Below are 27759 nucleotides of genomic sequence, written 5' to 3' on the forward strand. Positions count from 1 at the left end.
GTGCTCATAACCTCCCCCTTCCCCCAGCCAAATGCTGAGGAGAGAAAGGGGGGAAAAAAAAGGAAAAAAAATGAAAAAAAAAAAAAAATTGCTGCCCTGAGGCTCAATCTGTTTCTTACAGCTCTACCCCGGCACTTGGAAGCCTGAGCTGGTCTAGCCATAGGGAGGCCCTGACTCATTTCATCAAACTGTCAGGGAGGCAGTGGAGCTAAGAGGACTCTGCTGCCTGGGGCAAGTTCAAGTCAACATTCGATTTCCGTCCTCCCCCCGGCCCCCGCCTTTCGCTTGGACACTTTCTGCACTCTGGATCTAAACTTCTCCCCGAGCTGCAGCAGCTCACAGCTTCTTGCCAGGAGGAAGGACTTGTGGGACCTTATAAAGGACACAGTGGCAAAATTGCTGCAATAAATCAGTGGCCCTCTGACACTTGGCGGTAGCTTAATGTTTTGGCACTTTCTTTCCTGTGTATGCCTCAAGTCCCATTAGCAGGCTTTTCTGTCAGTCTGGCTCATGATAAAACTCTCTCTTCCTATCATCTTAAGCAAGCCCCTGCAGACATGAATCCGATGCCAGACTTAATAGGAAACAACACCCTCCCCCTGCACGCACAAGCGCGCATCCATACGCGCTGCTGCTGCGAGCTGCTCCTGGGAAGTTAGCTCAGAGGATGGGGAGGTGGCGGGGGGCCATCTTAAAAATAGGCTTGATTTTACTTCTTCCTTTAAAAGAAACGTTAACAAACTGGGATTTAAGCCTAACGCCTCCCTGAGCCTTGCTATTAAAAGAAAATTCAGTAACTAAATATGGTTGGAAATAAGACAGCAGTAACATGGCCATCCCCTGGGACTGGGTGAGTGGGTGTGCAGGCTCCGTAGGTGTCTACACTGCACATATATTCTATGCAACTTTTTACATATATATTCTACCCTGCCAGCTTGCATTGTAATATTATAGATGGTATATTTAGTATTTTTGCCTCCTCCTCTCTCAGCCTTACACTTCCCCAGACAATATGAGTCGCAGGTAGAGTGGTTAGATTACACGTCCCTCCGGGCTGGGATCTGTTTTTTCACACGGCTAACCTAGATGTCTATCACCCTCTGCTTAATCATAATATAAATAATATCCATAGGTATGTCTGTTTGTGTGCAAAGGAAAAATAAGCCTTTCTGTCAGCTGTTTGGGCAGGAACCTATAATTTCTGTGCTGTAGAGTGGCTGGCACAACGGGGCCCTGTAGCCTTGAGGCTGTGTAGGCTCAGCCTAGATCATAACCCTCTGGGTTTGGGCGGAATAGGAGGTACCGCGTTTACGTGAATCACCTGAGGTGACTTCTGTACAATTCTCAAAAGCTTGGAGGCTGTGGCCCCGTTTCAGATAGCAGAGTGTTTTCTGCACCTAGCCGATGATGTAACACCCAAGCGTTGCCAATCTTGTTGCAGTCTTGCGAGACTTGGGTTGGTTTTGGGTTTGTTTCTTGGAGTTCTCCTTCTGGCATGAGGCAGTTTATGTGAGTATCTGATTTCATGTTAATTAATGTAGCGCTTTTATTATGTGAAGAAAAACTGGGTGATCTGGAAGTTGAAACATTGGGAAGAAGAAAAGAGTCAAAGGATGTTTTTGTGGTTCTTAAAGTCACCAGAAAATTCCGGAATCACAGTACAAACTATTTTAATAGAGACTGCAAGGAGCCCGGTGCCAGCGGAGGTGTCCCGGAGCACAGAGCCTGCATGCTGCTTCTGCAGATGCTGCTTTTTTTTGGAAAATCTAGGCATAGCTCATTCCAGGCCTGCTCCCCTTCTGCACTGAAAAAACCTAGACTTACATGGCTAAAACACTCTGCAGCTGTGCTCATTGCCTGAATGCTGTGGTGGAGCCAGCGATGACGCTACCGAACACCTCTGACTCTATGTCCACCAGAAAACCTCTGTAGTGGAGGTCCAGCTTTATTTGCAGTGACACAAACCTCTGCATCCGTTGCTGTGATGTGGAGTACTCTGATTTATGCTCGTACGTCATGTGCGCTGCACCGGGCAACGCTCGTGTTTCCCATTTCAGCCTCAGCTTGTTGGGGCGAGGGAAGGCTTAGGGGTTTATTTTCAGGTCAGTGCAGGTAGGTGTGCTACTGGTGGCATCCACATCTCCGCAGCAGGAGAAGGCCCTTCTCCAAATACACCATTGCCTGTGTTTTATGGTAGCCACAAGTCCATCTTTCTTCCCTGTTGAGATGAGCTGTACGAGCAAGTGGTGGAACGCATCGTAACTCCTTGCCTGGCGGGAAAGGCGTGATGGAGGGGGTGGTCTTGAAATGTGAATTTCCACCTCAGCTATCAGAAAAAAAAAAAAAAAGAAGCCACAGGGCCTGGTCTACACGTATGAGAGCTCTGTCTCCGATTCCTGAGGTCTTCTGGGTGCAACAGGGAACAGGTTGGATGGAGGGGATCGTGGAGTCGCTGCAGTTGCTTCAGTGGAGATTAGGAAAGCAGCGGCTTTTCTTACTGTTTTACTCCCTATTTCATCCAGAGCCTGAACCTTCATCCGGAGCACAGTCCGCTGGCAGCAGCCGTCAGATTGTGCCCTGTCCTGGTGAACCCACGGCCGGTTCAGCAGCATCTTTTTGGCTCTGGGTCTTTGCAGGTGGAGGGCCCATGTCTGCAAACTTTGCATCCTTCTCTGCGGGGCAGACGGGGGAAGAAGGAGGGAGGGACAAGGCCTTTTTATGGGCGCTGAGCCGATTCTACCTGAATTGTGTGTTTCTGCTTAACTTTGCCTCACGGCAGGTTTTTTCTGACTGGAATCTGTCACTGCAAGAAATTGTTTCCAAAAAAGCAGCACAATTAGGGGGTCAGCTTTGCAAACATTCTTGATGGAATTGAGAGGCAATTGGCACAACCCAGTGAATAATCCTTTTAGGAGCCTTTATGAACCCAGCACAATGGCTGTTTACAGTTTCGCTTATAGACCAGGAGTGTTAACAGGCCTTTAGAAAAATCCAGGTAATTGAAGCTTTTGTCTTTCAGTGAGCCCCCGTAGCTGTCAACAGTTGCCATTCTCCACATTTTCTTTAACTTTTTTGTTTTGACAAGGGCTTTTGTTCCTCTGACAACAGCTGCGTGGGAGGTGAGGGTGGCCGGGTGGTGGAGGAGCCGGTGCAGCCTTGGCCTGCTCAGCCTTCGCAGGGGAGCACCGCCGGCCTCCTCCTCCTCGCCAGGCCGCAGTAAGTTGTCTTTTCAGACACAGAAAACCCTCTAGGTCAAACCAAAGTTTCTCCTATGACTTCATTATTCATTTAAACCTCCCAGCGGTGCAACGCACCGGCCTCGGTCTCTCTTTGTCGACCCAGGTCTTCGCAGGGGCGGGCGGCGGAGGCGAGGAGGCTGAGAAGAGCGGGTGCGCAGAGGCTGAAGGCTGTTACCACAGAAACTGAACCAGCCCATTGAAATCGTGTTTTTTAACACCCCCCACCCGATGGGAAGGGGTCAACAGCGGTTCTGTTTTTCGCAGATCTCTCCAGGCGGGTTTGGTTTTGCTGTCGTTGTTTTTTTCAGTGCTATTGCGTGTTCAGCAGCCTGTGGGTTCCTGTTTCTCAATGCAAATGTGGGAGCCTGTTTCTTTAGAATAAAAAGAGGAAAACCTAAGTGAATTCTGAAGCTTGGGGTTTTTTTCCACCAAAGCTGGCTTTATTTTCTTCAGCAGTCGTTGGGAGATTAACGTGGCTTGGTAGCCGTGAGTCTCAAGCTCTCCATTTTCCAGGATGCTGTATGCTAAGCAGAAGTCCAAATTTTATAAATAATGGTGTGTCGATTCTTTCCCCACCACCTCTCATCATGTAAACTGCTTAGGAGCCTTGGTCGGTTTGGGACTTCATTCTCACGTGGATTAAGATGTGGTAGTTTGGTGGTTTAAAAGCCACACGGAAGGAGTCGATACGAGGACAGTTTGTGCGCGCGAGTCCTGAGCGGCTGGGAGAGGTGGGAAAGGACAGCTGTTTCGTAAGGCAAACGAGATTATGAAACTTGCTGTCAGAAATATGGTTTTCAAAGCACCCGTCTTGCAGTCGCAGCTGCACAGTGGGCTCGGTGTCCACAGAGCCCCACGCTCACGTGTGGATCTGCACCCACGGCCCCGCTGGCTTCTTCAGCTGCAAGACTGATGCGGTCATGATTAAACTAAGGGAGATGTAAGCTAAAACACAACAAAACTCTTCGCTGTCCTTTCCATTTTAAGAACAATTAATTATGGTGTATTTAGAGATCCTGAGTGGGGAAAAATGTATCCTCGGAGAGCAGATGTTTGCTTCTTTCGTATGTCTGTTTATAAAATTTAGCATGTGGATTTGATGGTTCACTGGCTTTTTGCAACTTTCACTTATCTACATGAGACAAAGTTGCATATCGGTACAGAGCAAAATTAGGCATCTAAATAAAGCAGTTCTGCACCTTTTAGTAATGCAAACCATCTGTAATAGGGTTTTATACTCATTATAGGCATATAAATTTTTGAGATCAAATCTGTTTTCAAAAAGAAAACGCCTGTCCGTTTTTTTTTAAATATCATAATGCAGTAAGAAATAGGAAGGCAAGTTTTGTTACAAAAACAGAGAGGAAAACTAGAATGCTATGTTGTATTTGAAAAATAACACTTACTAAAGTTCCCCAAAATTGTTTACATCTGCTCTCAAATATTTTTAAGCTGAATTTATTAAGGTTTACAGTACTGCGGGTTTATTAAACCAGGACTCATAAGCAAAAGCATCTGAGTTTTAATGATAACTTTGAATGTTTTTTAGTCAATATGTTTCTGAGTTTAATTTATTTGATTTTTTTTTTTAATTACTTCAGTGTATCATCCTCTGAGTCCCTGTAAGAATTAAAATTTGTATTAGTGTTGCCTAAGCATACAATTTTAAGCAACACGGGGCTGAGTGTGCGAACTAATTTTTCTGCCATTTTTGTGATAGGTGTAATTCCATAGTAACGTGCTTCGGTCTGAGCCGCGCAGGTTGAATCGCGTCATCAAAATATTCTGCCTCTAAAACATGAGCGTGCAGGTTGAATGAGCGCAATGATTAAAGCGGTAACTCAGGATGCTTTAGCGTAGACCGGGTTTAAAGGGTAAAATAATGTGGTCTTCATGACCCACTCAATTATGCTGGTAATTTGGGGGAATGCGCACCCCCTGTAGCATTCTGACTTGATTTCAGCCCCCCGGGTGGAGGTGAAAGGCTTCCCTTGAGTCAGCCGGTGTTTCCCAGGAGCATGTAAATAATAACAAGCGAACTGCTGTGACTGCATCTTCCCCCACCCGCCCCCCCACCTTGCTTTTGATGAATGTGTTGCTTTGTCAGCGGGAATTAGCACCGTCTTGAGCAAGCACAAATGCAGCAGGTACTGGGGCAGCCTTTGCCCAGCAAACCTGTTTGAGCGCGTCTCGGTGGTGGTGATGGACAATTAGTCCCGTTCCAGGCCCAGAGCAGAGACTTCTGATTGTTTGTCGTTACGTGGCACGGGTTTGGGAGAGTCAGCAAATGGCTGCTGGTTTGTCGGGGCTGGTTTTACTTTTGATCTGAATGTCTGGTTCGCGAAAAACCAGAAACTGTGTTTCCTATAAAAATCTTCATAAAGCTCAGTGATGGAATAAAAGTCCCCAAAAAAGGCACTAACGGCTTATGGGAAAGTATCTGCTGAAGACACGGCTGTCTCGTGTTCTTGCCTTCCATGGACAAAGTAATTAGCTAGGGCTTAATGCAGTCTGCTGGCACTAACAGCGGTTATTCCCGCAGGACTTGCCCACCCACTGCTCCCCGGCCCCTGCAGAGCAGTGTCCTGCTTTCCTGTAATTTCTTCCATTTTCGCATCAGGTTCTTTTTTTCCCAGCATGGTTGCAGGTACAATTAATCTGCGCGCATCCTTCTAAAGAGTCGGATTTCTCTGTGAAAAACGTGCTGTGGATCTGGTGGGGCAGTGTAAAACGGTTTCATTTTGAAAGAGAGAGAGTTCTGCTTAGTCAAGACTATAGAAAGAGAAAGAGGTTCCTTAAACCAAGCATTTCTGCTGCAGTTAAATGGAAATAAGGAGTCGGCTGGGAAGCTGAGCAATCTGCACTGCAGAATCACCGGGGGAGACCCCACATCTTGTGTGCTCTGTGTGCTTCTGAGAATTTAAGAGTGAAAGGTTCTTTGGCTCTTTGGGGTCAATCATTTCATGTGCCAAGTACAAGAAGAGATTAAATAGCCTCTCAAAAACCTGCAGAAAACTAAGAATGTAACAGTTGAAATTTCTGCTTTGCAATGCTAGGATGAAAGGATGCGACAGGAAGGATCCCCCCTCCCCGCTCCGTGAAGAGCAGGAGCTGGACAAAATGACCAAACAGATCTATTCCTTCTTTTACATTCATAACACTGAAGCATGTGCATTCTCATGGACCACGTTCACATTCGTAGCTCATCGTTGCTGGCCTGCAGAGTCCTCTCCTGTAGAACCAGTGTGCTTGAGAGGGTGCTGCCAGTTACGGAAACCCCCCAGACATCCCCGCCAGCGGCTGGCTGCAGGAGAGGGTTCCCATCGGGCTCAAAAGCTACAACACGCACAAATCTCTTGGTGTCTGTGGCAACAAGTGGCCAATTTTTGTTCCTGATGGTGAATCTCCCTCAGCTCCAGCCACCAAGATGTGCGTGTCCCGAAATGTTCAGTGCTCAAGTTCTCTTTCCATCATTTGTGCTGTGGAAATAGAGCGTTTCATTTTCAGTGGCTGTAAGAGATTACACTCTGAAACTCTTTAAGTAAACACTTCCTCCTGGGATCATGATCTCATTGAAACTAAAAAATGTACCAGAATTTATGATGTATTTTAATTACTATTCTTGGTACCACTCATTAAATTAGAAATTGATTGCCGGTTTCACAGTTTCCTTGTTAGATGACAAAGTGCTTATCAAGGTGAAGCAATGCAAAACTGTTACTATATATTCCACAATTTGGGATGATAAAAAGGCATGCTTTTTGTTGTGGTATTCATGTTACGGTTGTTATTATAATGCATCGCTGATTGTCTTTTTTGTTTAAAGATCGCCTTCCCCCATCGGAGAGTGTACCATATTTTTGTATAAGAGAGGAATTGGCTTTGTCTGGTTTATGCTAGCAATCTAAAAGGCATTACTGCAAGCATCAAAAGTGTGTTTCATTGAACTGAGAACATCATAAACAGCTATCCTAAAGATTTAAGAGGATGATGCAAGAGCTCCCTATACATAAAGGTGTTTCTCAAAATCTTTTTCTCTCTCTCTAATCCACAGTGTGACAGCGAGAGTGATATTGACGATAAGGTAAGACGGAATTTTCTTCTTTCGTGTGCTTTGTTAGCTTGGAAATTCCCTCATAGTCAAAAAAAAAAAAAAAAGAATTTAAACATAATATTTTTTCCTCCAGTCTTCATGTCAAATTTAAAAATATCTATAATGGGATGAAAAAAATATTGGTTCAGGTACTCTTCGATCTTCACTAGTTTTTATTTACAGAAAAGAAACTCCCATTAGCATAATAGTCTCTCTCAATTATGTGAGCGTTTGGTGAGACCCAAGTCATAGCGGTAGTGCTGCTACAGAGGGAGTCTCCTCTGACAACTTGTCAGGAGCCCATATTTTATTTATAGTAACCTTTGAAGACGTCGATTTTGTAATCAGTTTAGAAGATGGGACAACTGGTACCTACCCTCCAAGGCAGTGTGGTGTCTGTCAAGGAGTGTTTTGTCATGTTGCATGCATATTTATCAGAGAGCAATGATTTTTCTGACCTTCTTTTGGGTACAGAGGTTCGTTGTTGAAAGGTTGTAGTTGTGTGGTTTCGTATAGGGATTTCTTGTTTCACCTTGGCAAGGCAAACAGAGAAGTCCCACTATGTAGCACCAGTTGCACCATGCTTTTGAGCATCAAATGTATAAAAGACTTGAGTATCCCTCGCTGACTTCTCTTCTGGCAGACCAAACTTGGCAGCCTCAGGTTAGATCTTCATCAAACTTTTATTGTATTTTGGCTGTCCGGTCTTTTGCATTCATTCATGAGAAGCTGTGGCATGGAGGTTTCTACTGGAACAGCATTACAAAAGTAAAAGCTGACTTCAGGTAGCCCTGTCTCCTTGGCAGCACGCTTGGCTGCAGCCACGCATCGGAGGTTACCATGAGTTCAAGAGGCTACACTACAAGCTTCTTCTGGTTAAGTCTTTTTCTTTTGTTGTTAGAGCTTGGGAAGCATCAAGGTTTCTTCAGCTTCTTCCTTTAAAGATCCCATCAGATACCAAATATCCCTGGAGTCTGGCAAAAGCTGTGTTTTAAGATGAAGGCTTGATCAAAGAGAAACATTTAAATCATACATGTTGAATGAAAGATACTGTAAATATTTTAATTTTTTCTGTTCTGTTCTGTTCTATTCTATTCTATTTATGTATAAAGTCACTCCTTGAAACAACCCCCACCCCCCGGATTCTGTTTCTTATAAGCCTACACAGCAGCAGAGCTGGTGGCAGGGGTGGTGAGTCAAAACTGTTCCCTAAAAGCTTGGATACCATAGGGTTAAAACATTTCTTAGACTGCCCAATCAAAGAAAGTAAAAGCGATCACTTAGAAAACTGCTTAAAGATCTGCCAGTCAAACCTCAGATGAAGTTGTAAGTGACATGTAGTTTTATTATACAGCTATGCTATTAATGATTATCTAAATTACACTGGTAGACCCAGCTAGCAGCATTACATCTGAGACTGACGTTTGTTAGATTAGGTTTGACTTCACCTTGTAGAGAAGAAATTGAAATCTGAACAACATTGATTAGCTTTCAGAATGTGGGATCTGAGGTTACCTTCAGAGGAAGCTGCATTGTGTTTGGCTGGTAACTTACTGTCCTTTACAGCAAATGAAAGGCTATTATAGTGTTCCTTACCATTAATATGGCATTTCTTCACATATCTATAACTGTAACTTGACCTTCTAGGCTTACCTAGCTACCTTCTCCTTAAGTTGACTCCATCTTAATAATGTTTCTTTTCTTCATAAGGAGGGCGGCACAAGTTCATCATCTTTCCATGTCTTGCCTGATCTGTAGGGATGCGAGACGTTATGTCAGTTCTCTTAAATAGGTCTCTGGAATTAAGTAGGGTTGCTTTCCTTGTCAGTAAAGTTGTGTGCGCAAGCACGTAAACTCACCAAAGCTGAAGCGAAGAGGCTTCAAACCTTTCATGGGGATAACATAACCGCAACATTGCCTTCCAGTTGGGGAACACAAGGGCAGCCTGGCCCTCTCCGTTGGTACCTGACTTACTGTACTCCCCTGGAAACACGTTCAGTATTTGTCTAAAACTTAACCTGGCTGATTCAACGAGGAGCTATAAAAATATTGGCATGAATGTCTTGAGGGATTACACTGAAGAATGTTTTCTCCCTGCTCCATGTGTTGGAAAAATGTGTCTTCTAATAACGCTCTCTGGCTATTGCAGCCAGATGGAGCGTTCGACATGCCGTCTAGCCCAGCATCTGGCTTCCCAAATTACATGACGGGTCGGCCTCATTTCACAGCATTACAGAACAGCCCTGCTTTCCTGCTTGGTCAGCAAGATGCAGCTTTCTCTAGGTACACCTACACGTGCTGGCACTAATGAAGGGCAGGGCAGGAATTACTAATGTACTTTTGATTTGCATAACATTTTTTGTTAGTCATAAACAGCGGATCGCTGTCGTTTGTATATAACTCACGAGGAAAGCAGACAAAAAAAAGAAGTTCACGTACAAACTGAGTCAGTGATAGAGCTAGAAGCAAAACTGAAATTTTCCACCTCCTACTTCTCTCTGTCTACCATGCTACTAATTATCCACTATTTATTTAATTCATAGGTATATGGACTGTTGAGCTCTAAATGTTTTAAAACATAGATGTTAGAGTAAAATTAAGGCTTTACCCTCACTGCGCTGAAAAATATAAACACACTCCTGATGGTTTTGGGTTCTGCGTTGTGCAGTGTTGTGCGGGACTCCAGGGGAGAAAAGTAATTGAGCATAGTCAGTCATACGTACAGCATATCAGATTCGAGGAGCCGGTACTTCAGTGCAGGGTACAGTTTCACAGCAGATTGTGAGAGTGTTTGCAAACAGCGCGCTGCTGTTTTTAATAACTGGAGAAGAGGAGCTCAAGGCTGGGGACTTGACCATCCCATCTACTTTCCGAGAACTGTGTCTGGCCAAGTATAGCCTTTCACTTCTGCATCACCGCCAAAATCTCAAAGGAAGTAAGTGGGGTGATGCTTTCTCACCCCTATCATTCTGTCACCACACGCTTCAAGAAGAACTGTTCGAAATACCCAAGCTAATAAAGTCAGCTGTCCAGCCGCTGAACCAAGTGCGAAACTTAGCAAATCGTGCGTTCCCAGAGATGGAAATGCAAATTCTGTTACTTGTGCGTTCGTTGAAGGACATCGGTTTGGACGCTGCAACTGTTAGGAGAATTGCAGGGTAGTTTGTTGAAGCTGTGGAAATGATACTGTGCTTTTTGTGAGGGAGGAGGGAGAGAAAGAGAGCTAGGCTGATAATCGTATTACACTATCTCTGCACTGTGCACTAGCGGCGATGTGAGGCTCACGGTCCATAAACATTGTTACTGAAAATATATACTTCCTTTAATAGCAACAACAGCATTAACAGATAGCAATTACCCTTCATTTTCAGGAACTATAAAGTCTCCATTAATTCAAGATTTATGTAGTTATAGCATTTAGCACAGGAATAACACCACAGAGAATTGGTTTATACACATGTAATGAGAGAGCTTATGGCATACTTTAGTGAACATTAACATAATAGAGTAATATAAACCATCAACAGTTCCACTTATTGTCTCTTACCTGCTTTAGCATCACTGTGAAAAGTGGCTAGCAGCTTGGTAATGTGCTCTGTTAAATGGTGTTCTGCAGAAAGCCAAAAGTCAACTTGTGTAAAACAAGGGAATGAGTAATCTCTGCTCGTTACTCCAAAATGCTGCTCTCATTTTTTTAATAACAGTGTTCAAGATTGCATTAAAAAAAAAGCCCGTTTCTTCCTTTCAGAGTAATTCAGTGTTCATGTTCTTTCAGTCCTGGACTTCAGTCTGCTGTGTGCAAAATTGTGGGTTGTCAGCTTAATTACATGGCCCCGCAGCGTAAGTGAGCTCTCCAAATCAGGGGTTAGATATCAGGCATTCCTTCATTTAATGTGGTGCTAAGTAAGATGCACAAAAAATGACACTCTGTTTCTAAGTTGAATCAGTACTTACCGTGTATTTGTTGTGTAGTTTGTGTTTCAGCTATACAAGCAAACTTTGAGACTGGTAAAGCTATATCCAAGGTGGAAGCAAAAAGTTTTGAAGTCAGGTTTCCAAACCGATGTTTTCACACTGCTTTCTGCAACAGCACAGTGAGTTTATTAGGCCCCGCTTGCGGCGGTGTGAATTCAGCTTTGCCATGCTGTTATTTGCTGGGCTAATTTCTGAGTCCCAGTAGGTGCCTGGAAGCGCGCAGCAGCGCATGAGCAGGTGCAGTTTAGCACTTGATACATGGGAGAAGAGCAGCACGGTAGTGCGGTGATCACTCCACCGCAAGCTGGGTTCCCATCCTCCTACGTGCTGTGTCGATGCAGAAGAGCTCGTTGCTTAAGGATGAGATTAGAGGCAGTGCAGGGACTCAGATAAATGGGGGGGGCACAGTGCGCACAGCAGCACTGTATCAGTACGTCAGCCGCCTCACTGTTGTCCAGCCTTGGTTTTGTACTTATTAAGGGAAAGGGGAAGGTTTTAGGAGGCATTTGAGAGGGCAAACCAGGTAGCTTGATGGCTGTGAATGGGAAGCTATTCTCTGTAGTGAAAGGTAAGTAGTAGGGAGGTGCTGATTTGGAAATTTAACGAGTGGGTGATCAAGTCAGACTAGCGAGAGATGAGAGTTTACATCGATACCAAGTGTCAGCGTTGGGAAGAGGAGGTAAGCTGTGAAAGAGTCAAAACATGAAGAGTGATAGCTTGCAATTTGGAAAGTAGGAAGCTGTGTAGGGAGCAAAGCCACACACTAGGAAAATGATTTTGCGACAGCTTGTTCCTTGGCACAAGGACACAGTTACTTCTGCCGTCACCAGGGGAAAGGATAAAATGGTAAATGAAAGGTGAGATAGTGAGAGCTTGGCCAAGACCTTGGTTGTGTGGATGAGCAGAGGATGCTCATCGTGTTATAGAGAAAAAGGATATGCAGGACTTAAACCTAGGTTGGAATGTCAAGATGTAGGGTGGTTTTGTATGTCAAAGAGTGCACTGGGAACTATGGGCTGAGTGAGAGGTGGAAGTGATAAGACTGGAAACCATGAGGAGAGTAAACTGTGTGGAAGATCTGGGCGATGAAATTATCACTTCTGTTTCAGCTGTGTTGACCTTGAAAGGGTGTCTACAAGCCCACAGGAGAAATCATAGTTCAGGAAGCAGGAGAAAGGGGTGCAATAGCAAAGAGAGATCTGGGAGTCGCTCTAGTAGAAATGGTCACTCTGTGTATATGTGTTTGTGCATGAGATTACCCAGAAATAAGATAAAGCCCTAAGACAGCAGATGGAAAAGTTCAGGGAAGATGGTCGTAACGATGCTCAGAATTACAGCCGTGGATACGGAGGCAGGAGCAGAGTGGGCAGGAGCTGCTGAAGCCCAGGGAGGGAAGAGCTGTGTCAGGTAGCTGGGGGTCAAGGACGGTGAGATCTAGGGAAGGGCACTGGGAAAGACTTTGGAAGTTAAGGTGCAGTTCAGTGGGGGCGAGGAAGCCAAACCGCACAGTGTCTGTTCTCAAACAGACGTCGATCCAAATTTCTGTGTGTTTTCTGGCGTCTTTACACTCCTGCTGTCGTGGCCCCATTTGTCAGTACACCAATGCAACATCGGCGCGTTGGCTTGTGGGGCTGGAATAAGCCTCAGTTTGAACTCCACAGGGCCTATTATTGGTAGCGCTATTGCTGGAGGCTTCTTTCCCCCTGCTCCTCACATTTTATCTAGCAATGGGGAAAGTGGGTTCCATCTGATCAGTCTGTTGTTTCCATGAGGCTGGAAGTTTAGTTCCCACTATAAGGTAATCTGTTATTTTCTATTTTTGAAGCCTACCCGGCCAAGGTCCCCAAACTGGTTTTGGCCACCATTAGATTGTCCCTTTCTCTGAGAAATGAAACTTGGTACTTTTCCAGCAATGCCAATTCTTACTGGTTGCAGCAGAAGGGAGAGATCAAACATGGAACTGAACCGAGGGCTTTCACATGGCAGTAACTACACTTCTGTTAGCATTACACTTCAGTCTATGACAGTTTTCAGCCGTGACTAATAACAAGAAGTCTCCATTTGCCAGTTACTTCCCAGCTGGGTTTTCAGACAGCATTGAAGCGGTCTGTTTACCGAAGTAGGCTCTTGCTTGCGGACAGCACCGCTAAATGCAGTTGCAGAAGCGTGTGCATGGGCTGTGTTGCAGGCTTAGCAGCATGCAGTATACAGCATATACACATGTGCATGCGCATACGTGCACAGAATCAGTGTTTCTTCCAGGGTTTAATTCTTACAGACTGAAAAACCAGTGATGCGGAGTGAAAACCAGTGAGAAACCTGACTCCCATATAATAATAACTGGGTAAAGGTGGTTAGTTCTCTTAAGGGAATAAAGTCTCTGTTTGACAGACGAGCTGCATGTTGTTATCGAAAACAGATCTGCCTTTTTAACAATAGGAAAATACTGAATTTAAAACAACCTTGTAGCCCTTAAAAGATTTGGGTGCTATAAACAGGCAAACGTAATGTTGTTGCCAGTACAGGAAGACAAAAATTCACCACTCAGTGAATTTATTTTATCTCATCGTTCTCCGTGAACAGATTTACCAGCAAAATAGTATCCTGCAAGCCCGCTGCGTAGCCAGTGCACTCAGTCGCTCTGTGGGAAATGCCAGATGGGGGAGAGACTCGGCATGCCCTCGGCTCCCATCGTTCCACCCACCATGTGCACGGAGTAGACACAAAGGTTCCCGCTGAGACTTGGGGCAATTGAGTTAGGCTCTGTAAGCCCTTCCGGGAGAAAGGAGCCCTCCAAGTTGTCCTCCCCATCAAAAGGGTCTGCAACTCCAGTAAAAAGTATTAGTAATAATGGCCCTTCTTGACCTTTGTATTTAAGTAAAGCAATAATGCAACTGGAAAAATTAAACAGACTCAAAGCTTCAGCACCGACGTTCTCCCCGCCTACTGAGATTTTGGTTTTTTATTTTGTCCAGACAAAAACTTAAATTTTAAGTACATTGGTCTGTACATAACCAGCTGAGTCATCACAGTCTGTGGTGTTCACATTCATTCTTGGAAACACAGGGAAAAAAATGTTCAGAGCAAACAATGAGAAGAGCCTTGTAGTTTGCTGACAAAAGTCCATCATTAACTCACATAAAAGGACTGAAGAGATCTTATGGAGAGCTCTTGGGCAAGACAGGATAACATGGGTTCTGTCGCTGGCGCTCAGCATGTCCCTAGCTCTCTGATTTCTCTATTGTTTAAGGTCTCCCTGTTCAGTTCCCCATCCATGAGCATTTTCTCATCTTACCAGGACCTTGTGAAGAAACTTCTAACATCTGAGGCAGCAGGGAAGAGAGCGGTCTTGTACAATTGCCTGCCCACATCAAGAAACACTGTTATAACGTAGCCTAAATCCAAAGGGCTGCCTGTGCAACGGCAGCAACTCCTTGGAAGGCGATCAGATAGAACATAACATAGTAGGCAGGTGATAGGCATTGGCAATTGAGTTAGGCAACTCCATTAATTAAATTGAATTATTTAATTAACCATAGAGATGCCAAGAAGATGAGAGTTTTGGAGGATGCATACTCCAATAGCTGCAGCGGCAGGCCCTCATTTGGTTTGCAGAGTTTCTCGCTACTCTATTCGGTAAATTGTTTTACCAGGGTAAATCCTACAAAAGAGCACAGCATGCAGCCCTGTGCGCCTTACGCAGGTGTAAAGGATAGAACTCAAGGATGGCCTGAGAGCCAGCTTTGGGTTTTATAGCTTTCCAACGGTTCTTGCTTCTGGGTCCAATTTGCAATAAAATCCAAACAAGGTTTTACTACAGGAGTTTGCCAGATACGTAAGAGGCAGGAACAACATCTGGATCAGTAGCAAAGACTAGAAGTAATGTCTGCCTGACCTTGCTTGGGAATTCACCCTCACCTAAAGCATCATGTTTGAAATGGGTATTCTTTTGTCTAGGTGAGTCTCCTAACAGTTAGCAGCTGCTGTTTTCACTTATCAGCTCTTATCAACTGCTGCTTTTTGTCTGCAAAATCAGTAAGGGGCTTTCCATGGCTCACTGAGTCCGGGGAGATGTCTCAGCTGGTGCTGCCAGCCCTTGCTGCACGCCCTGAGGGGCAGGAGTCCCTAAGAGCTCGAGTCATGGCTTTCCACAAACACAAACCAAAGCGAGGTACTTTTCAAACGGAGAAAACTCGAAGTGAGAGAGATTAAAATAAGCGTTTGTAAATAAGCCTCCCGCTGCTCCCTGCAGGGTCACCCCTTAGTTCCAGTGCTGGCTGCGGTACAGACACACCAACTCCATGCGGTTCTTCCCAGGCAGCAAGGAAAAGTCTTTGTCTCGTTCACCTGTGAGCCTTCAACTCTGGCTCTACCCAGGGGTGAGCCAGTCATTCTTCATGCTGTAGGCTGGCTTCCTCCCACCTCTCCCACTCCTTCCTCATCCCCGCAGCGCTGCGGAAGCCTCTGCCAGCGGAGCGGGCTCTGTTCCTTCCCTCACTGCACCTGGGGTGGGAAAATGAACCTTCCTCTGCTCTGCCCATGCTTGCTGCTCAAAGCAGCACATAGCGCACGTTACCTGCAAACATGGTCGTTTTCCCTCATCACGACGCCCCAGCTAGAATATCACTCCTGATTCCGTATTAGTGATTATTAATTTCTCTGTATGTACCATAAAGACTGTGTAATTCCAGTTAGTATTTTATACTTTTTAACATTTCCTGATGGTCTTTAATTCCAAGTTCTACCCAGCTGCATTTTTCTTGAGAAGTAAGGTGTTCTCCTTAGCAAAAGGCTCACATTTGATTTTGTAGTGCCTGAAAATCTAATCTGAAAGCTTCGCTTGATTTCTTTCTTGGCTTTTAAAGTGTCTTCCATAGTTTCTGCATTTTGATGGGATTCCTCTAATTTTGTATAATATCTGTATGATTATCTGAGGAGTGTGATTTCATGTTTTAGTCAAAGCCATGCATAAGTTCAAACCAGAGCAGTGGCTTGAATGAAGCTTTTATGAGTTCTTGTCTGCATAAGACAAGATGATGAGTCCCGGCAGGATGAGTGCGGGCTAAAGCAAAGGTAAACTCTGCGGTTTGGGCTCTGCTGTGCTCGTCGTCGCACAGCTCCTGGCAACGCTGTGTCCGGAGCGTCAGATCAGCAGCTCTGCTTGATCGTATCCGCCGATGCCCAGTCGTCCACTCTTTGATGGGTCAGGCTGAAATATCTCAAACGCGGACAAAAGGCTTGGTTTCCAAAGCCTACAGACTTACGGCCTCTATTTGCTTGGCCTTTCCCACACCTGTGTCAAAATTAGTTGGAGATCTTTGCCTAAATCTTTGGCAGCAGCTGACTTAATTTGTGGTTTACTACTCCTGACAGTTTATTGGGGAAGCAAAGCGCGCCTTCATCTCCAATAATAAACAGCCCACCCGCCGACACTTTGACAGACTTAATGGTTTTTTATACAAAAATGGACAGACTTAATGTTTCGACTGTAGCGATCATCTGTCCTGATCTCCTTAATGAAATTAGATTAAGTGCACCTGGGAAAATGCTGAGACGGCACATTGCCTTCATCACCTTCCTTAATTTAAAACCAATTTGCGGGGAAAATATCCTCTGAAGCTGAGGGAGGCAGGGAGAAGGGGGAGGGAAGGGGATTTTAAAATCTATCTGGATAGCTAGTGGCAGTTTTAATTCCTTTCCCTGCTGGCAATGTGAAATATTAACAGCCTTAAGAACTGAGAGTTCCAAGACTTACTAACCTCTTTGCCTTTCTTAGGGGAAAAAGAAACAAAACAAAATCTACCATCGAGATCGCTTATAGGGACAAAGTCTGGTACATGCTGGGGCTCGGAGGTGGGGCTGGGCAGGGAGGGGAGATCTGGCTGAAATACGGAAGTTTCTTCTTCCAAGAGCTAGACAGCGTTTTCCTAAAATGTATCATAACCACGAGATGTTGGTGGTGCTTACTGTCTGCTGTTACCTGGATAATGATTTAGTTGTGCAGAAAAACAGTCATTTGCTCACATAGCTGTGAAATCAGCTGCAATATGTACAATATAATGTGATCTGAAAAATTATTACGAATGTTCCTTGGGCTCATTCTGAAGAGAGCAAGAAACATGTCTTTTTAATTAAAAATAAAACGTTGCAGAGAATAACCATAACTTTTTTTTCCATGAAGGATGATTCCTGTTCTCTCACTCTGGCTCTGCTGATTGAAAACACGCTAACAGTTAGCCCAAGGTCTTCCACCGGTGAGGTGGTTGGGGAGCAGCGTGGTCTCTGATAGGCTGGAAAGTCTCTTTATAGCAGAGTTTTAAATGTTTACAGCCTTTGTCATTTGGACTGTTACAGTCCAAGCTCAACAGTGCAGTTGATTTATCCTTCTCCCGTCTCAGATTTCAGTGTTGCTGGAACAGTAGTACTCATACTACTACATATGGGCGGTTTCTGCTGTTGGAAATGCTTTTTCTTCATTTGCTTAGAGTCAGCTTTGCTCTTCACAAAAGCTTTCATGGCCCAGGTTCTGCAGAGACGTCCGCGTTGTGCCTGGCTGCTGTCAGGAGCACCCTGAACCCGCACCGAAAAGGACAGGCCCACATAACTCGGTGCCCTGGAAATGTCTTGCTTGGGTTTTGTTGTGGTAATCGGTGCACAAGCACTCCTATTCCTTCAGCTGCCAGTGATCACCACTCGGAACCTCAGTCATGGTAACCTTGGAAGAAAATGTCATTCAGAATAACCACATTGAAAGTCCCCGTTAAATTGTATTTATTAGTCAAGATGGGGCCCAATTTTCAAAAGTACTCCTCGCCCTAATCAAAGGTAGCAGTATCTGTGGATGCTCAGTGCATCCCAAAATTCGCTCAGCCATCTTCATCCACTTGACTGGTCCTATCACTGGGACTCCTTGTGTAAGTGGGAGTTTGCATGAGTAGCCCAATTGCTGTCAATGAATAATTTAAATGATTTAAGCCTCAGACATGCTGCTTAATAATGAGAGAAATCAGCCCCATATGTCCTTGTCCATAAATACTAGAAGATGGGGACAAGTCACTTTTAAATGGGATTCATTTATTTTTAAATGGAATCGTGATAAGTGTTTTAAAGGTAATCAAGCATGTGTAGCTATCCTGAATATTATAAATATAAAAGAACATTAGCCTAAAATTGAAAAGGATCCCACTCATATATAAACTGAGTTAAGGGTATCATGCGAGGATAAAAGTGCAGAGTAACCTTTGATCAAGATTTTAAAGACAAAGATTTTAAAGCATCTGTTCTTTTTATTAATTACCACAGAGGTGGCTGAAGCGACTATATATTAAGGACACTCAGATCCTGGTTACTGGGTGACTGTGATCACTTTTTGCCTCCTTAAATCTTTAGGTAACCTCACCGTACCTGCAGAAGGGGAAGTTGAAGAAAGCAGAATTTCTTGTATCCCCATAAAACAGCATTGTATATCCCACCACAAAGGTCTCCCTCCCATCTTTGTGTCAGTAGTCCCCCTTTTTTGTGAGATGTGAGTTTCTTGTCCCACTTTTCAAGATCCTACACCACACTACCTTGTCCCATGTCTCTGCTTTGGTCCGATGGCGTTGCTTGCAGCTCCTCTGCTTTGCCCGCGCTGCTGGCCTCTGGGCTGTAAGCCGGCAGTCTCTTGTTGGTGGTTGTCTCCACAAGACAGGCTGCTTGCAAGGACTAATCTGTGGTTCTTCCCCACAAAAGTTGCCAAACGTTGCACACAGGATGAGGTGCGTTTAGTGGGAGTTTGTATTTGCTGCAAATGTTATGTTTTAGGATCCGAAAGACAGAGAGTGCGTCCTCCCATGGAGGAGGTGACCTAGCATTTCATGGTCACTCCTAGAGTACAAATAACACACAGAAATTATTTGTGAGCGGGTTTTATCTAAAATCTGTTAGGAAATTGAATAAATATCATTATTAGCTTTTTCCACTGAAGAAACTGAGGCTCATAGAAAACGTGCCTTACCTGTGGTCCCACGGTGAATCAGTCAGAAGTGTTGTGGGACACAAATTCCTGGCCGTCTTGTTGAGCTGTCTGCTCTAACCCCTCTCCGTGCGAGTCGGGATGGCAGACTGTGCTGCCTCAGCCAGAACCAACCCCTGGATGTTTGCCTTCTACACCCTGTCTCTACTGGTGATAGACGATTCCTGAAAAAATAATTACTTTTAGCTGAACTGGAATATGCTTTGGTTTTGCTTTGTTAAGAAGTCTTAAGGCTTTATGTATTATATTGAAAGTCTTATTCTTTCTGAGGTAGTAGAGCCTGTTTTTATAACTTCATCGGAGAAGTTTCTTTTAAGGTGGTGGAATACCACGATGTTTTTTGGATGGCTGTTTCCTTTGAACTCTTAACACACAGATCATTTGTGCAACTGCAACGAATTAAAAGGTGGCTCGGGATGGGAGAGCAAGGTTGGAAGAAGTGACAGCTTCTTGGTGTCTGTGTTTAGTCAAAACAATCATAGAATCATAGAATCTTTTAGGTTGGAAAAGATCTTTAAGATCATTAGGTCCAACCATTAACTGGCTACTGCCAAGTCCACCACTAAACCACGTCCCCAGGCACCACGTCTACACGTCTTTTAAAAATATCCCCAGGGATGGCGACTCCCCCACCTCTCTGGGCAGCCTGTGCCAGTGCTTGACAACCCTTTCCCTGAAGAATTTTTTCCTAATACCCAATACAAACCTCTCCTGGCGCAGCTTGAGGCCGTTTCCTCTCACCCTGTCACTGGTGACTTGGGAGCAGAGACCAACCCCCCCCCTCACTCCAGCCCCTCTCAGGCAGCTGCAGAGAGCGAGAAGGGCTCCCCTCAGCCTCCCCTTCTCCAGGCTAAACCCCCCCAGCCCCCTCAGCCGCCCCCCAGCACACTTGTGCTCCAGACCCTGCCCCAGCCCCGCTGCCCTTCTCTGGACACGCTCCAGCCCCTCAAGGCCCTTCTTGTCCCGAGGGGCCCAAACCTGAGCCCAGCACTCGAGGTGGGGCCTCCCCAGTGCCGAGCACAGGGGCCCCATCCCTGCCCGGCTCCTGCTGGCCACACCAGCGCTGACACAAGCCCGGGGCTGGTGGCCTCCTTGGCCACCTGGGCACTGCTGGCTCATGCCCAGCCGGCTGTCAGCCAGCACCCCCAGGGCCTTCTCCGCCGGGCACTTCCCAGCCCCTCTGCCCCAGGCCTGGGGCATTGCCTGGGGCCGGTGTGACTCAAGGGCAGGACCTGGCACTTGGCCTTGTTAAACCTCACACAACTGCCCTCGGCCCATGGATCCAGCCTGTCCAGGTGCCTCTGCAGAGCCTTCCTGCCCTCAGGCAGATCAACACTCCAGCCCGACTTGGTGTCACCTGCAAACTTCCTGAAGGTGCACTTGATCCCCTTGTCCAGGTCATTGGTAAAGACATTAAACAGAGCTGGCCCCAACACTGAGCCCTGGGGAGCCCCGCTCGTGACTGGTCGCCAGCTGGATTTAGCTCCCTTCCCCACAATTCTCTGGGCTTGGCCAGCCAGCCAGGTTTTTACCCGGCAAAGAGTCCACCCGTCCAAGCCATGAGCCGCCAGTTTCTCCAGGAGGATGCTGTGGGAGACAGTGTCAAAGGCATTACTAAAGTCCAGGCAGACACATCCACAGCCTCTCCCTCCTCCACTGGGCAGGTCCCCCTGTCACAGAAGGAGATCAGGTTGGTCGGGCAGGACCGGCCTTTCATAACCCGGTGCTGGCTGGGCCCGATACCCTGGCTGTCCTGTACGTGCCGCGTGATGGCACTCGAGACAATCCGCTCCGTAACCTTCCCCAGCACTGAGGTCTAGACTCACAGGCCTGTGGGCATCACATTTGTTAACTCCAGTCAACTGGGGCCTCCCCGGTTAGCCAGGGCTGCTGATAAAGGATGGAGAGTGGCTTGGTGAGCACTTCTGCCATCTCCCTCGGTCCCCTTGTTCTTAGTTATCCTTAGCCTTTTGAAATCTTTGTAACTCTGGCTTTGCTTCCGCTTCTCATATCGTCGCCAACAGCCATCAACAGCTCAAACGTTCAGAAACTGGCTCATGGCAGGACAATACGTGACAATGTACAGTATAAACCAGATGGAAGGGTGAGGTTCCTTAAACAGATGAGTAAAAACTTGTTTTCACTTAAAAATCAAAATAAATCTAACATATAGAAGGAAGGAAATGGGAAATAGGCTGCATATGAGAGCAGTTGCCCTTCACAGTGCCTGTCTGTCACGATCCACTGTTGGGCTGAACTGTTTGGCAGAGGTTAAACCCCCAACCGACCTCAGATAATTCTGGGAGGTTGGGGGCGGCTGGGCTTAACTTCTGATTAACTCCAATGTGTTATTGTGACTAAGTTCCTTTTACATTCTCGGAAACAGAATTAAGACTCAAAACGGAGACAAGGGCCAAGTCACTTTATTTGGCGAGAAATAGATACAGGAGAGAAAAGCAAGGCAAGAGAGGAAAAAAAGGTGAAGAAGGGAACGAGAGGGAGAGAGGGCAGGAGAGAGCAGGACTGTTGCGATAGCTATCACCTCAGATCTGCAGCAGTCTGTCTGGTCCGGGTGGGGGGGGTGGGGAGTCCGGGCGTCTGATGCATCTTTGAAGCCGGTGGAGGGGGGGATGTTCCAGAACGCAGCCCCCATCATCTCTGCTGGTTTCTCCCTTTCTAAGGTTGCTCTCTTGCATAGCCAGTAACTGCTCTGCGTACCCCTGCCTCCCACTCCGCAGTGGGGCACATGCGCAGTACCGTTCCTCGAGGGTGCTTGAAAGTTCTAGAGGGTCCAAGCCCCCCCCATATGTTGCCAGTCAGCCTCGGGCCCAGGCATATGCGCGGAGGACAAGTACTCTGAGATAACGGGGTGCACATTCCTGCCAGGTTGAGCTTGGTGATTAAACTGTTCCACTCAGCTGCCTCAGTGATCAGGCTTTAGTAGTGCAACTTGCGTGCCAACCATGTTGAGACAAGTTTCCATAGCGGGGTGCAGGCACACGCTCGGCCCGGCACGGGTAGTAGCAGCGGGACCTGCACCAGCGGAGGCTGAAGGAGAAGGCTTCCTGCGACTCGCATGGTGCTTGCGGCAGTGTAGGAGCAGGCGTGCGGGCTGCTGTTGGGGAGCAGCTGAACTGACTCTGTGGCAGCGTGTTCGTTTCATACATGCACGTGGGTATGGCAACATAGGCTACAGCTAGCTGCATTTATGGGGATGGGTCTTGCACTAAATAAATTACTTCTAGGAGACAAATCCCAGTGATCAGCAGTTCTGCTGCTGGCTGTAGATGGTTGTTCACCATTGTCCCCGTGGTGGAAAAAGTGGCACAGGGAGTAGAAAACTGTTCTGGGTGAGAAAAAGGCTGATGCCACTTGCACTGAGGTGCTTGTAGTGTTCCCTGTCCATATTGAGACGTGAGGAAGGGGAGAAGCATGCCTGCCAGCTAGATGAATAGTTATTTTTAGTAGCACTCTAAAGTCAATTAGTACTAAAGCAGAGCTGTATTAAAAGTTAATTCATATTAAGAATAGCACTGCACTAGCTACCACGTTCATCTCAAAGCAGGTGCAAGTCCATCTGCGCTGCTTGCTTTTAATGTGGTCCAGTGCAAAAAAAAGGATGGTTTTAATCCATCTTAATAGCTTCAGAAGTTATTAAGTCCCATCTTCTTAGCAAGTCTGTAACGTCACTGGCTTTGAATTGATTTGTCTGCGCTGCCAGTTTGCATTGCCATGGATGTAAAGGAGGCAGAAGTAAGTACAGGTCTTGCCTGGGCAGTCTTACAGTTTCTGACTACAGTTCTTGGCTGTTCAGCTGGTGAATATATTCTGTCCAATACCTGGGCTTGTAAACCTTTCAGGCAGGACTGTAAGCCCCAGTGTTGATTAGACCCATTCTGGATGTTCATTTCAAACTTTCCTCCCCCTCCCTGCCCTTTCTCCTTTTTGCCTTCCCTGTGCCCTGGGGTTGCCTTTCCAATCAACACTGTTTGATGCAGGTAAACAACACAAGACGGATTGAGTGGAGGTGCAAAAGGTGATGTTGTTACCTCTCAGCGCAACACTCTTCTTCCCTCTGCTCAGCAGAATGACTGAGTAATGCTAAAGTCTAATTATGTACCTAAGTCACCTCTGCATCAGTTTAAATACACACTGAAGTGCTGTGGGACAGCAGATTGCATGTGCCCCAGTGCCCTGCTAAAACGAGACCTCCGTTTTCACTCGTTCCCAAACACAGAAAGCCTACCAGCCTGGGGAGCGTGTTTGGAGTCCGGGCTGTAGCAGCACAAGCAACCGTTTCTTGTGGCTGCTTGCTGAAACTCGCTGTTCTGAGACCTTCAGTTGTGGCCGTGTCTCAGGCTTGTACCTCAGGCAAAATTCCCATTCATCGTGCCACTGTAAAGAGCAAACATTTTGGGGGGCAAAATAGCTCTGCAGCAAGGTTCGGATAATGCAATTCAAGTCCGTGGCCTAATTCCTCTGATGATGTTGTTTATAACATTATTTTCTCATTACCCTTTGTGAGCTGAGCTTCAGAGCTCTCCATTAAAAATAACAGCAGTGACTTGAATTAATTGGTTAGAAAACATTTCTTCTCTCAGCCATGTTCCACAACAAAACCTGGGGAAGCCAAGAAAAATGCTGGCCCAAATTTGGAAGAAGTTTTGTTTAGAGGCCTGAAGCCTACACGCTGCTCTGCAGACAAACACACACATACGTGGGTCCCTTGTAACTGCCTTGGTTTTACAGGAAAAGAAGCCAGCCAGGCTGCAGGGCTCAGAAACAGTTGCTCACCAGATTCTGATTTATTTGACAGCCTTCATAATAAAGTAACTATTTGTCTAAGTCTTCCTGATTAGTCTGAAGAGGTCTGCCAATCTGAAGAGAATTGACTAGTCAGGAAACCACTGGTATTTTGGCTTTTTGAATTTTTTTTCCTTAAGGCTTGAGATATTATTTGGAATAATTTCTCCTTTATTAAGTTTGGCATTTCCAAATAATTCACTGCTGCAATGTGAACATTTTCCACATCAACAATAAGTCTATTACGGAGAAATTTACAAAAACAAAATGACTTCATATTGCTTGCAGATGTATTCTGTAAAAATAATTGTTTTTCACTAGATTTTAATGTTTCTGGGCCTTTGTAAACATAATGCCTAAATACTTGTGTTCAATAAACGAGACCCATTCAGTAATTGCTTGCACATTTGAAGTCCAGTAAATAAGGAGCAGATTTTGACCAAAATCTGTGTATCATTTAAGCTGCTTAGGTCACAGCCCTAGGGCGGAAAAGAACTGGTGAGAAACTTGTGTTTTCAGAAGTGGAGAACTGTGACTTCAGAAACCAAGACAAATAAGCCCCATTTCTCTTTAATTAGTGGATTCCTGCTTACGGGCCAGGCTTTCTTTATTCTTGGTTCAGTAAGGCTGGGAATTCAAAGGAGGCTGGAGATGTTAAGCATTCTGTTCTCTGGACTTTCTTTATAGTCTGGGGATACCAAAGTCCTCCAGGCTCCATTGGAAATCCCATCACACAAACCCATATTTTTTCCTTGAATGCATTGTTTTCAGGTTGGAAACACCAGTGTGCATTGATAGAGAAAACGCACGCATGCATGTGGAGGGGAAATGGTGGCTCATGCCACTAACTGTGTGTCTCCGTTTTATGTGTATTAGGTTTAGTATGTACTAGTTTTTAAAAGCCAGCGCTACGGGAGACCTCACTGAAGCTGGGAGGACTGCTCTAGTAAGCATCTTGTGGTCTTAAGCTTGGGCAAAACGTCAACTTAAAACAAAACAAAAAAGGCAGTGCATGAATAATTGGATACTGCTTGTCATGCAAGAAAAATAACTTACAAAGCAAAGTAGGATCCAGAAAGAAAATTGATATAAAAACAAAAACAAACAAATACCACGTGTATTGTAATTCCTGTGTGAGACATGTTTGGTGGAGTCCTTAAATCAACCAGCCTACAGAATGCATTGATGAACTCGCATCGTGCCTCATGAAAGTTAACACCAAGTGAAGTATTCTCTGCAGTGGTTTGTTTTCCTCTGCAGATGTTGTGCAAGGCACGGAGACCTTTTAATGGAATCAAGGAGGGCAAAATGTCTCAGACAAGGTGGTTTAAAAGATAATGTGGAGTTTTTCCTTGGACTTGGCTACCTTCTGTTCTCCAGACACTGTATTCTCATGAGTGAAACTCTGCCCTGTTTGAAGGCAGTAATAAAACTCTCTTTAATTTAAATACAACCAAGATTTCGACCAGTATTGGCAAGCATACGCCTCGCTTCCCCTTAGGCCACCGTGGTCTCTTAACATGGAAGTATAGGTAAATAGTGGCAAAGTAGCCTTTTCGTTTGATAAAGGGGTGGGTGCAGGAAATGAGCGCTCACCTCTCATGGCACTGAGATTGTGGGAGACGCGGTGGGTCACGCTGACCCCGTTCCAGGTGGCAAGTCGTAAAAAGCAAACCCTTTGAGAAAAACCAGCTTTGTATATATCAGTCTTAATCTTTTGCTCATGTGTATGACAATGTCCTTCCCTGCCATCACAGGTCATCCCCGGCCGGCTCGTTCTGTGCCTAATTTCTTCTCCTTTCCCCCCTCCTATCCAAGGAACAACAACCCTAAAACCCCATAAAGCTTTGCAGCTGTTTTCACACGTAATTAAATTGTCCTAGGTAATCCTTGCCCGGTGGCCTTTCGTACACTGGTGAGGGAATAGCACTGAAGCCACCACCATGATTTGATTACTGGGATTCCTCTGCAGATCAGCTGCTCCACAAAGGCAGCTGTGATGTTTCCAGGGCTCAGTAAAGCTTCGCGCAGGGAAGAGCCGATCCTCAGCCCCTGCCTGCCCAGGGTGAAGGAGACATGCAGCAGGGAGAACAGCTTTGGGCTCTGTACCTGCCTGGTGCCTATGGCTTGGGTGATGTCCAGCTTGTAGCAGACCCTACATCCAGCTGCACCACCAGGCACAGAGGAAGTGGACAATAGTTTCTGCTTCTGTAGAAGCTCCCTGGGATGGGCTTTCTCATGGGCAGAGGTTTATATGCATCTTCGACCTGGGCAAAGGTTGGAAGCGAGACGTTAAGATGCAGCAAGGTGAAAGCTGTAAAGTTATACAACTATAAATAATCCCAAGCCCACAGGTGTAATCTTATTTGTGTTCAATTGGAAGAAAGGAGTGTAAAACTGGGAAGATTTGGTCAGAAGCATGACAAAAACTCTGATCTACCTGTAGCTGATCAAAAGCTTTAGCTGATGCAGCAAGCCTCTCACATTTTGCACAGCTTTGTGTTTTGCATAGGGAATTGTGTCTATTTGAAGTGAATCCTGTCTTGGATACCTGTTTCTCATTAATAAAGCACAATTCCCTGGTCTGCAAACTTTGTTGGGGTATTAAGCAGCAGAGATTACAGAGTTACTTGCACCAGAAAGGCCCAAAGTGTTTTGGGAAGCATAGGCTGGCAAAGTGTCTGTCCCTCAACATTTTGCCTCCTACACAAATTTTATGGGCCGTGTTGCATAGCAGCGCAGAAGAAAGTTATAAAAGCTGGTTGTTTTGTTGAGAAATCTTGCCTGTGACGCCTTGCCTGATGAAACTCTGGACAGGCTACCGTGATCCTTTGCATTTAGAAACTCCCTTACTGGTTTTGATTTTATTTCTGATTTTCACATGGCCATAGAAGTGCCCGCTCTCATACCTGCATGCCTTCCTCTCCGGTACCCCAGCTTTTGCGTCTTATTTTATCAGATGCTTGTGTCAAAGCAGAGTGTGAAATGCATTGAAGAGAAGAAAATAAGGGGTGTTTAGATGTGACCCTTGAGTATCAGGAACTGCAAGTTTCTTCATGAGTCTGCAGAGGCTGTAGCGTTTTTCAGAGGGGGAGAGCACTGGAAAGTACTCTCGACTCCAGGAGAGTCAGGAAAATCAGTGTAACAAACAGGGGCATACCAAAGCACTTTTTCTGACTGGGTGATCTCTCCAGGGAATTTTATATGCCGAGTATTGCCATGATACCTGCTCTTTATTATGTCTCTCAGCACGCAATACCACTGCTGAAAGCACTTTGATTCGCTTGTTATCTAATCTCTGTCATGAAAGGTCAATGCAGACAGGCCAGGGTCCTCCCTCAGCATATTTCTAAGCAAAAGCCCTGCACCCCTTGAAAGAGCCTCTTTCAGATGGACTGTAAGCTGGGATCTGCCTTACACATTGGCTGGGAATCCAGGTTTTTCAAAGTTTCTTTCATGGGTCTGTTTGGAAGAGATTTCTGAGCCCTTGCTGCAGAAGAGGCTGTGGCATAGATGCTTTGGTAGTTGGTCTTGCAACTTTGTCATTGGTTTCCAAAGGAAGCTCTGTTGGGTGATGCTGGAAATCACCCTTGTATTATCTGCAGTATCAAAGCCCCCAGGAGCTTTGGCCAAGG

General features: G+C 45.6%; 1 protein-coding gene across 25 annotated transcripts in view; it reads left to right on the forward strand.

Moving 5' to 3' along the window:
- FBRSL1 (fibrosin like 1) overlaps positions 1 to 27759 on the forward strand; it is a 553269-nt gene that overhangs the window by 359893 nt on the left and 165617 nt on the right. For 24 of the 25 annotated variants that reach the window (XM_075110636.1, XM_075110656.1, XM_075110637.1 and 21 more), the window contains one exon: positions 7294 to 7323. The exons of the other annotated variant lie outside the window; for it this stretch is intronic. In XM_075110636.1, coding sequence (XP_074966737.1) covers positions 7294 to 7323 — 30 coding nt within the window. The remainder of the gene's footprint in view (positions 1 to 7293; positions 7324 to 27759) is intronic. 25 annotated transcript variants of the gene reach the window in all.

This window comes from Phalacrocorax aristotelis, chromosome 15, assembly GCF_949628215.1.
Source record: "Phalacrocorax aristotelis chromosome 15, bGulAri2.1, whole genome shotgun sequence".
Classification (NCBI taxonomy): Eukaryota; Metazoa; Chordata; class Aves; order Suliformes; family Phalacrocoracidae; genus Phalacrocorax; species Phalacrocorax aristotelis.